Here is a 12,053-nt window from a genome sequence, read left to right on the forward strand (position 1 = left end):
CGTGCACATTTGGCATGCGACCTGAACTTTGGCCGCGGTCACGGCTAAATCAGTTGGACCGCACGAGAGAGAGAGAGAGAGAGAGAGAGCATCATCCGGTCATGCCAAATAGTGCCACCCGCGCTTCTCGCTCGCCAGCCCGCGCGCGCAACAGGCCAGCGGCTGCCGCGGCACAGTCCTGCTTGCTAGCTGCTGCCGCGGCAGTAATACTAGCTAGCTGTACTATAAAGCAGGCGCCACACAAGCAAAGCATCCCATCTTTCTCACTCCCTCACTCACACTCCCTCTCTCTCTCTCCCGCCGCACATGCGCGTCGCCCGCCGCTGCCTGCTGCCGCTGCCGACACCAATGGGGCATCGGGGCTTGCTTCTCCCCCTGCTCCTCGCCGCGCTGTGCTTCTCTGGCGCCGCCGCCGCCGCCAAGCACGGCAGCAAGAAGTCGTACGCCGCCATCTTCAGCTTCGGGGACTCGCTCTCCGACGCCGGCAACCTCATTGTCAACGGCACCCCCAAGGCGCTCACCACCGCCAGGGCGCCCTACGGCATGACCTTCTTCGGCCGCCCCACCGGCCGCTGCTCCAACGGGCGCGTCGTCGTCGACTTCCTCGGTAACAAATCCCACATCGCCGGCTAGCTGTTCCTACCTCGCCGTCCTCTCCTTCTTAGATTCTCTTTGGCCTTTCGGTGCGTTTTTTTTAGAGATGGACTTTGCAACATCCGATGCAAGTGTCTCTGTTTTTCTAAAGCCGGTGATTTGGGGTCGGGTGGAGTGTTTGACCGTGCTCTGACGGTGGTCGTCATGAAATTGACCCTTGTTGAGTGTGCTGCTCAACTCGTATCCCATGTCTGGTTCTTCTCAGATCTTTTTTCTTTTTTGCTTTTTAGTGATGCAACGTTAGTCTGCTAAAAGAACAGAATTAATTGTTTCTCCTTTGAGAAAAGCAGATCAAATTTAGGCGGTAAGAACAAGCTGGTAAAAAGAGCTGCTGCTTTGCAGCAGTGAGTGAGTTATTGCTCGCTCCATTCTGCTGCACCGGCCAAAGTAGTATCGATGTGAATTAAAGCTCTTTTTTCTTTTTCCTTTAACAAAAAAGATACTCTATAAAGCATCACACCAGAAATGTTACTGAAAGAAGCTAGATTTACTGCTGCGACCAAAGGACCACATATATGTGTCTCACTCTCTTGGAACGCTAGATTGCCTTTTAGCTCAGAGCAGTAGCCAATAGCAAGTTGTATTATGTGAAATTTTTGGTTTTTACTGATGCGGATTCTGCTGCCAATTTGCAGCGGAGCATTTCGGGCTGCCCCTGCCGCCGGCGTCGCAGGCCCACGGCACGGACTTCAGCAAGGGCGCCAACTTCGCCATCACCGGCGCCACGGCGCTGGACTACGCCTTCTTCAAGGCGCACGGCATCGACCAGCGCATCTGGAACACCGGCTCCATCATCACCCAGATCGGCTGGCTCCAGAAGATGAAGCCCTCGCTCTGCAAATCGGAGAAAGGTCCCGCAAGATTCTCTCGCGCCTTCTTGAAATGTGCTACCGTGTTCCAATCTGTAGATCAAAGATTCTGAATTTTACTTGCTGTGTTAACTGCAGAGTGCAGGGATTTCTTCAGCAAATCCCTGTTTGTGGTGGGGGAGTTCGGGGGCAATGACTACAACGCTCCGTTGTTCTCCGGCGTCGCCTTCTCCGATGTGAAGACCTACGTGCCGCTGGTCACCAAAGCCATTGCCAACGGCGTCGAGGTATGAAATCAATCAACTGACGGTAGTTTCGCCTACATCCTAGAGTAGCAATGTAGGTCGACCTTGCATTGCATCCTAGGTGACGCTAAAAAGCATGCATCAGAGTTTGCTGTGTACTACTAGCCTACTTGGAGCTCCAGGGAATCATGCAAGTGTGCGACGGGTGCTGATTTCAGGCAGCGCACATCTTCTGTCATGTCTAGATATTTGTCGGCAAGGTGGAATGCATGACATACCCACGAGTTCTCGGTAAGGGGACTAGTAGGTAAGCACTGCATAGTGTCACAAACTAAGCTCCAGAGAGCGCTACTTGTCCACGGGTAGGGCCAATACCACATTTTATTGGGTTAGATCTAGGGATCTCACTGTGTTTGCTTACTTATGGTCAGCTGGGTTACCAGTATTTCAAGACCTTAAATTGGGGGAGAGAACATGTAACACTTTTGGTATCCTTCTCATAAATAGGGATACTTCTGAGTAGGCAATTTTTCTTTATAAAGGGCAATATATTAATATCAAGAAGATATGAAAGTACACTCTTGGCATCTGCAACAGCTCACTATCACAAGCCTGAGTAGGCAATTAACATGTACCAACTGCTATGGTTAAACTGGTTTAAAAGGGATTGTTTTTCTGGCTTTCCCTGCATAAATCACACTAGCTGCCGTGGGATCTGTACTTGTTCGTTACCAAGTATAGTTGCTCTACAGCACATCAGATTGTTGCTTAGTGTACCCCCACGTGATGTCTAGATGGGGAATTCATTTCGGACATGATTGCACAATGAAGATAATGGGCATAGAAAAGGTGGTATGGTTGGTAAACAAGATGAGGAATCATTTGTTGTGTGCATGGCCATCATGGAACGGCTGTCACATGACATAGTTCTGAAAAATGGTTTGTTTACACACACTTCAAGGGGAGTGAACAGATCCTTTGAAATTATACTACTACTTTATTACCAGTGTTCTACTTATTAAACTAGTTCGTCGGTGTATAATATATTTGTTTCAAACGGTCGTGTGGAGATCTGTTCGAGATATCTTTGTCTAAGATTGAAGTAGTCTTGTGCGTCTCGTGAATGCGTACTGAAATGTTCATACATAGATGAGAATTATGATAATCTTACGCACATTTTTGTGTTCTTTCAGATATTGATCGAGCTTGGGGCAACAGACCTATTGGTACCTGGAATTCTCCCGATTGGGTGCTTCCCTCTGTACCTCACACTGTACAACAGCAGCAAGAAATCGGACTACAATGCGCGCACTGGGTGCCTCCGGAGATACAACCGTCTGGCCTTCCATCACAACAGGGACCTCAAGCAGAAGCTTGATGAGCTCCAGAAGAAGTACCCAAAGACAAAAATCATGTACGGTGATTACTTCAAAGCCGCAATGCAGTTTGTCGTCAGCCCTAAAAATTTCGGTGAGCATTTCTTTCCTCTCGAACCTGTAGAACTTCTGGACAGATTTTTGACAGATTATGGTCTGTATTTGTGATGGTGTGCTTTATTACGAAGCATGCGGCATGGTCTAACTGAATCTTTACACACATTGCAGGTTTCAGCACGGCTTTGCAAGCATGCTGCGGCGCTTCAGGGGAAGGCAGCTACAACTTCAACATGAAGAAGAAGTGCGGCGAGGCTGGTGCTAGCGTGTGCTCTAACCCAGCGTCGTACGTGAGCTGGGACGGCATCCACATGACCGAAGCAGCCTACCGCATGGTCGCCAACGGTTGGCTCAACGGCCCCTACGCTTCTCCCCCAATCATGAAGTGACATTATAATTCAGATGGTTAACTATATGTAGCGTCCCCGGTGCTGCTAGGGGAAAGTGGATACGAGGAGTGCTTCAGGCACTGAAGAAATTAAGCTATTGGTTTACATTGCTTAGTTTGAGGGATTGTATAAACTGTCCCGGTATAGATATGTTTTCCCAGCTGAAAGATGTAGTACAGATGTACCTTGTATGACATGTTCTCTGATTCTTATTCATTTTCCAAGAGTTACATAAGAATAATCTTAGTAATGAAATAAAAATACCAAATTGTGCATTTGCGCCTGAAGAACTGCACTTTGCTTGTTGTGTTACTTTTCATCCTGGCATCCTTTTGCGGCAGAAGACATCTACCACTGCAAGCGCATGATCGATAGACGTAACGACATGATGCCCTACCTTGATTGCTGACAGGTACCCCAGAACTACGGTGGCGCACACACAGACACTCTAAATAACCAACCTTTAACATGATTTTTAATTACTCGCAGAAGGGATGCTCATCAGCGGCTTCTCTGAACTGTTGTAAACCGACTATAAACCATCTTTTTTAAGTGATCAGTCTGCTTCATCTCACATTACATTACCGGTTGTAGTGACTTCAGGATTAATTGTTTTGACGGGTTGGTCCAAACCCATCGATGAGCAGTCCTAACTTGTAGAAATGCGGGGAAATTAGAAGAAGGCGAAATAGAAAACACTTGAAGAATCCGGTTACAACTAAAACAGTGAGTGACCCCTTGGCTCGTGAGGGGTTCCTTAGGCGTTTAGGTTTTCTCTGCTTCCCGTCGGCGGCCGCCTCCGATCTGGCCACCTCTATGGCCTTCGGGCCATGGAGGTGCGGTGGATCGTGGCTCTCGGAGGGTTCCGTTTTCCAGTTTTGGGGGCTTGTTTCCCGTCTTTAGGGTTTTTGTTTGTAGGGGCGGTGCTCAGGTGGTGGTAGCGGCGCCTTGTGCAATAATGTTTCCAGGCTTCAACCCCATCTCGACGGTGACGTCGAGAAGGGCGTGATGTGGTCTTCGAGGATTTCGTGTGGCTGTGGGGATCTTCGGACGTCAAGGAGTTTCATTGGCAGTTCGTCCTACTTCGTCTCGGGGACGGATGTGATCTTTTCGACCCGTTCAGCGACTTCCCATCCGCAACCAACAACGTCAGGCAGACTCAGGGAGGAACGGCAGCAGCGCGCGCTGTCGACACGGTCTGGAGGTTGAAGATGAAGGGACTTCTCAAGGATCTCATTGTAATTTTCGATGTTTCTTTAAATCCCAGTATCCTATTCAAAAAAGAAAATGTTTGAAGAAACCACAAACCAAACTAACCATACTAACCATAGAAAACCAAAAAGAGAAACCGTAACAAAAAAACAGAAGAAAAAACCCACCAGAACCCACATAGCGTACTATGTTTTTAGGGGATCAGTAAACTATATTTTCAAAAAATTATCTACGGACCCTCTAAAAACAGTGTACGGATAAATGGGCCAGACCCATATGCGCGGTTGTGGGTACACGAAAGTTCCCAGCGATAAATAAGAATTATCTGTGGCACCGGGGGAGCCCCTATCTACCGCCCGACGTCTGCCGGAAATGGCTTGCACGCAGGCTCTGCTTGAATGGGCGCCCATTAGGAGGCGCTGTTATTTGTTGCCTACATGAGAGTTTTGGGTTTTTTCCGATTTTCTATGGTTTTTAGAGATTAGTTCAAATTTTAAATTTGTACAAATTAGAAAATTATTTATTTTGAAATTTGTTCAAAATTCAAAAATTATTTTATCTTCAAAATTGTTCATTTTCGAATATATTCAAAGTTGGAAAATGTTGAAACTTGAAAAAAGTTAATAAATTTCAAAATGTTAAGAAAAAACCCGACTGTACCGAAAAAACAGATAAAAACTAGGAAGAAAGGAAGAAAACCAACAAAATTCTGCAGAAAACTTAGAAAACATTTAACTGATAAGTTGGCCCACATCGAACGTCCGCAGTGAGAGTGCACTAGCGTTGCACACAGTGGGTGATGAATAGGGTTTCCCACCGTTGGGGAGCTACTATACCACGCCCGCAGCGTGCATTACGGTGTGAGCTCCTGCTGGGTCTGGGCTTGCCCATTTAATCTAGTCGTTGTTGTTGGTGCCTCGTGTATATTTCGTATTTTCCAATTATTCTGGTTTTCACAGATTTCAAAAGATGTTCAAATTTTTAAGCAGATAATATTTAATAATTATTTAGGTTTGGAAAATGTTCAAATCTTTGAAATGTTCAAAGTTGAGAATTGTTTAGATTAAAAAGTTCATATGTAAAAAAATTCAAACTTGGAAAATGTTCAAACTTGAAAAAAGATTGTAACTGAGAATTATTCAGATCTTTAAAAAGGTTAAACAAACAAACCGACTGCGCAGAAAAAAAGGGTTCGATCTCAAATCTTTGATTGTCGATAGCACTCAGGCGGTATTGTCCTTGAAGACAAATACTATATCCATCCTGAAAATAATGTTCTTTTTTGGCACTGTCGATAGCACTGGAGTGGTATTGTTCTTTTTCGGGACGAAGGGAGTGCATATCTTCTCTATAGTTTTACAAAATTTTCTATTGCCCCCCTATGCTTTCCGGTTTTCAGCTCCATTCATTATACTCCCTACGTTCCTATGAAAAAAAAGCGTAAAAATACTAGCGCTACAATTAAGGAGAGCCACATACAAATATTAGTTTCCATTGTTGCCCTTAATAAATCGCTAACTCCTCCTTTAGTTTTCTACCCCTTCCTTTCGCCGACTCCTCGTTAATCGCACATACCTCCCACTCAGCACCATAAGAAGACACATTTTCTCTTAGTAATCTACGTTATCTAGAGTAGACGATAAATATTAGGGATACACCACATTATCCCTTACTTTTATTCCTTGCAACAAATGAGAATTGATATTTTTAATAGGAAATTGTGTGGTTAAGGGTAGACAATACAATGGGAAAAATAACTTTCTCGTATTTCATAAAGAGATCATCTCTTAGCAACCTTTTTTTCTTCCTTCTCTCTCCTCCAACTAAGCAGAAATCCAATGTGGCAAGCGCAAGTGAAGGCTGACGTTACCTTATTGTACATGCCCTAATAACCAATCACGCGTGCCCAGTATTAACAAAACCACACCATAAACTCTCTCTCTCTCCCTCCCTCCCCCTCCCTCTCCCTCTCCCTCTCCCTCTCCCTCTCCCTCTCTCGACTAATAATTATGGGAAGTTTTAGGGGAAACTGATTGGGAGGGAGTTAATTCCATGTGCATGCATGTCCTACCACTATTTTACTTCCTATGTTTATTCCCTTTTTCATTATTATCGATACTTCTTCATTCTAGTTTCATACGTTCCTTACTTATTTTTACGATTTTTTTTTTTTACTATTCTTACCCTCTTTTATGTTCATAAATTATTTATTATTTTTTATATATTCCAGTATGATAATAGAATACACAATTTGTTATTCATGGGTTCAGATCACCCATATCAATTATTACATTTGGTGTTATTTCAATAGAGACCATATTTTCTTACAGAAGGATGATTTGATAGATTTTTATTAGTTCAAGACGAAAATACACTAAATGAAGGTTTATGTACTTCATTTCTTTATTTTCTATAATTATATTTTTCAAAATAGTATACATTTAAGTTAAGCACACATTTTTCAGAATCTTACATTGTTAACTGTTGTTTATACTCTAAGCATCTTTCTCTTAACAATAAATTTCTTTACAAGTTAGGTGATTATTTCCCACAAACACAAAAACTTTTATAAGTTCGTGAACGTTGGGGCTTCATTTGAAAGGTAGAACATTCCATAAGAGTATGCCACTTTTTTAGCTGTGAACACTCTCGTTTTAGATCAGCACCACCCTACTAATAAAATTTGCTTTGTTTGCTTTTGAAGCTGGAAATTTCATCTTCTCACAATAGAAAAAAATAAGGTCATGGCTTACTAGATGATATGTATTTGGCATGACTCAAGATTACAGATACTATTGTTGGATCCGAGAGACAGACTAGGCATGTAGCACTGCCTATGTGGCCAAAAGTTGTATTCCTTGTTTTCCTTTTACCAAAAAATAACTACAAATTATTAATACATAAGTAATTGTCATAATAATGTATCACTCAATTTTTTTTGTCAATATGAGTTCAAAGATATAATTTTAGTAGTATGTGATATCTATTTTGGTAGTTAAATCAATGTTCAGAGTTGGGCATTGGAATGCGTGTGCAACACCTAAATTGGACCGAGGGAGTAAACAAACTCTCACATAGGGCAATTTGTGAGTGCCCTCATAGTAAAGAGTGTTATATTTTGACATACATGTGCCCTTATAGTAAAGAGTGTTATATTTTGACATACCTGTGCCGTTATAATAAAGAGCGTTATACTTTGGCATACATGGCCTTAATTGAAAGTATTTTGACAAAGCAAGACTTCGTCAATGCGAAATCTGTTTCATATTGTGAATCACATCTCATAAAATATTTGGGTTGAAATACTAATTTTTTGTATTGCCTATCACAAAATATCTTATATTTTAAGCCATCTATTAGAGGCTAGCATTTTTTCATTATCTATAAATAATTTATCTTCTACGGATTAATTACCATATGTTTATTTTGTAGACATTGTTTGGACACACTTGTGGCTTTCTACATTGTGTTTTGTTATCATGAAGGATTTTCGAGGAAAGATGAGAAACTATGGTGAATTTGACTTTGGTCTAGGCTTGCACAAGCTCTCCATGAAGAAGGAAATAACTAAACTCATGAAAAAGAGCCTCAAACAACTAAAGAGAACTTGTAAGTGTTATATATGGTATTGATAACAAACACATATAACAATGGTATTAGACAAGGTGATGATACTTTTTCAAAAAGGGAGACTAGCATGTTACGGTAGCGCCTCGGACAAATAACTTGGCATGTTCCTCTAGATGAAGCAATGGAATGAAATCTTCCCATGAGAGTATCGAGAAATCCATGCCATTAAGGATTGTTCGAAAGAACGCTGCGAAGACATGATCCCCAAGACCAAGCAATGAAATGAAATCTCAGCATGAGAATAAGGAGAAATCCATGCCTTGTTCCTCAAGGATTACCCGAAATAACACCGAGATGTCTAGGCCCTCTTCCTTAAAGCCAAACATTGGTGTAGCTTCTTCTCGGAGAACTGCAAAATATTGTCCAAGTCCAAGCATTGGGATCATTTATTTGCGGAATGGTACATATAAATCTAGGCCATCTTACTTGAGACCGGTCAACGACATGGATTTTGTGAACAAGAATACAAATAGGCGTGCCCTTCAATTGAGAATATCGAGAAGCCGAGGATATGTTCCTTAAGGCTAAACAACAGTGAAGCCTCTCAGTCAAAAAATACCAAGATCCCCTTCCTCGAAGCCAAGCGATGACATGGTTTCTCCGCCAACGAATATTAAGAGGACAAACAATGGCTTGGTTCCTTTGCGGGGGAACAATGAGTCGTATAAGTCTCGTCCCTCTCGTGTTAGTAACGGATCTTCCTCAGTGTTGAAGGTTGATCCAAATTCCATGTTTAGCATTTCAAAAGAATCACACCACTAATCCATTTTTGGCAACTCAAGGATTGCCACACAAACGGTGAACGATTTATCTACTTCATTTTTTATTGTCTATAATTATATTTTTCAAAATAGTATACATTTAAGTCAATCACACATTTTTTGGATTGTTACATTGTTGACCGTTGTTTATACTCTATGTATCTTTCTCTTAACAATATCTTTCTTTACAAGTTAGGTGATAATTTCCCACAAAAACAAAAAGTTTCTATAAGGTGGTGAAGGTGGGGGCCTCATTAAAGGTAGAACATTTTTTAGCTGAATTGGTCTTCATTTAGTTTGTTAGGTTGTTTATATCTCTGACATATCTAGCTAGGAGATAACTCATGCAGCCTATTCTTGCTCTTTTTGTTAGGCAAGATATGTGTTGTCATTGTATGCTATATCAATGATCGCTGGCAATTGTTGCATCACCATAGCTTTGGCATTAGCATATTTCATAAGAGTATATTACTTTTTTAGCTGTGAACACTCTCGGTTTAGATAAGCACCTTGCCACTAATAATTTGTTTAGTCGTGAACACTCTCGTTTGTTTAGTCGGGAACACTCCATCTCCACGAAAGAGGAAGGTTTTGTTTGCTCCTCGAAATAGGCTTTCGCCCCGCTTTATAAATAAAACCACCACAGTCATACAAGATTCAGATACAACACGACGAGCACAGCACACACAACAACAACAGACTGTTGAAGGTTTGTTTGCTTTTGCAGATGGAAATTTCATCTTCTAACAATAGAAATAATGAAGATAATAAGTTACTAGGTGATTTGAGTATGTGTTTGGCCCGACTCAAACTTACAGATGCTATGGCTGGATACCGAGAGACAGACTAGCGTGGAGAACCAACCTGTGGTTGGATGGTTAGGAGGGCAGTGGCACCCCCAGCCCACCAGAGTTCAAATCCCAGATTTGACACTTTGGTGTCTCATAAAGGCGAAATATTCTTCAGTGGGAGGCGACGTTCCCGTCCGACAATCGAGGCGCTCGTGGTGACTTCGTCAATCTCAAGACCCGCCGGATCAGTTCTTCAACGCAGTCTCTTGGAGGTGCTCATAGGGGTAGGGTGTGCGTGTGTGCGTTCATAGGGGTGAGTGTGTGCGCGTATGTATGAACGTCTTTGATTGTACTGTGTTTTAAAAAAAAAAAGAGACAGACTAGCGTGTCGTATTGCCTAGCCAAAAGCTGCATTCGCTGTTGGCTCCGATAAGAATGGACGTGCAGGGCTCGAGCTCAGGCGCTGGTGCAGTTTCCTCGGCTGTGCATGCACAGTACGTGTGAGGCGCCCCGGTAAATCAGCTGCCATCACCTCCACTACGGCGCAGTCATTTACGCCAAATTATAACGGCACCGATTAATCCCAGTGGACGCCGAGGCGATATCGACGCCGGATTGGAGAAACAAATCGATTAGCCCTTCCGTTTTCACCGCGTTCCGTTTCCCGATTAATTCCTTTCCGCCTCGGTCTCCGGCTGCGGCACGCGCTGTTACCGCCTATAAAGCGATGCGGCCCGCGCCTCGGCTCTCCTCCCAGATTATTTTCTCTTCCTCTGCTCGCTCTGCGTTGAGGTTTCCGTAGGGTTTCTGTAGCGGCCGGGAGGTCTCGCCGGTTCCGTCGTTCGCCGGCGTCGGCGAGTGCGAGTTCTCCGATAGTTCTTGCATCGATCTCGTCATCGAGTGCGAGTTCTAGGCGAGTTTCCGCATAGATCTAATCTAATCAAGGTACAGGGAAGTTCTTCGGTGGGGTTCTTCGTCTTCTCGAGGAGAAGGGTTGGGCGCGAGACCTCCGTTTCTTCATTGCCGGACCAGAGCAGTTTCTGGAGCAGCAGACGGCTGCAAGGTAATACCTCCTGTCAATCGCTAGTGCGCCTTCTCTCCTGTTAATCTGCTCTTCTCAAGAGCTATTGCGTATAATATTGTGAATTTGTTGTGGCTCCAACGTGCATTCGCTTGCTGTGCCCGTGCTCTGTTATGGTTGGGTGACTTGTGTGACCGCTGAAGGGATCTGTTAGTTGGTTATCTGCTTTCATAGTCTATTTCGAGGAGGAGGTTATCTGCTTTCATAGTCTAGACTACTATTAGATGTAGAAGGAAGCTGCTGTTACTAGATCAGATCGGAAATAGTTTTTTTTTTGGATTACCAGGACGCACTTAGACACATACGAACACGATTTCGTTCCTTACCGAAACACATGTTAGATCTGAAACGGATGTAGCTCGGACGAATCCATGATTTATCACATAGTTCATGGACTGTGCGACACGTTTACTACTGGATGTTTGCATACGGCTTGCCTAATTAGCCACAACCGATGAGGAGGCTGCAGTATCACAAGTCGTGAGCAATTACTCGTTTGACATAGATGGATTCTAATGTTGTGATTGGTTGTGCTTTCCATAGTTGAGGTGTTACTGTTTTGAGGTATAATTTTTTTTAGACAACCAGGCATGTGTGCCCTAATTTATAGAAAGCAACGTAGTTTTGAGGGTTTCTCAGCGTATGTACCCTCTTGTAAGCAAATGTTTGTGTTGTGTTTCCGAGGCCTTAAAAGTGTCTCTTAATGTTAAGATTGTCATATTTTATACTCGATATTTTGACTAAGAGTTAACTTATTATGATATAACATCGATGTTTGTAGAATTACATTCAAATATTTACAACATACTCCCTCCTTTCTATTTTAGTCTACAATTTTAGACCAAAATTTTATTTCATATTAGTCAATATTTTAGCTTTGTAATCAATAATATTAATTTTAATGTAGCTTGGATTGGTAGTAGTAGTAAAATTAAATAACTTGCTAATTTTCTTAAAATTTATAGCATGAAGAGTAAAAGATAATTGATGGAGTATAAATTGTTAATGTTGTTTTCTGTCACATTGTAGTACACTAATGTTTATTCTG

At 42.6% G+C, this 12,053-nt stretch overlaps 1 protein-coding gene across 1 annotated transcript; it reads left to right on the top strand.

Annotated features, from left to right (window-relative positions):
* The first annotated feature begins 306 nt into the window (after positions 1 to 306).
* LOC124656524 (GDSL esterase/lipase At5g45910-like) lies at positions 307 to 3,713 on the top strand. Its single transcript, XM_047195249.1, has 5 exons — positions 307 to 607; positions 1,290 to 1,505; positions 1,602 to 1,750; positions 2,902 to 3,178; positions 3,313 to 3,713. The coding sequence occupies exons 1-5, from the start codon at positions 307 to 309 to the stop codon at positions 3,528 to 3,530; spliced, it is 1,161 nt and encodes a 386-aa protein (XP_047051205.1). The 3' UTR covers positions 3,531 to 3,713.
* Positions 3,714 to 12,053: the final 8,340 nt, after the last annotated feature.

Source organism: Lolium rigidum, chromosome 5, assembly GCF_022539505.1.
Source record: "Lolium rigidum isolate FL_2022 chromosome 5, APGP_CSIRO_Lrig_0.1, whole genome shotgun sequence".
Classification (NCBI taxonomy): Eukaryota; Viridiplantae; Streptophyta; class Magnoliopsida; order Poales; family Poaceae; genus Lolium; species Lolium rigidum.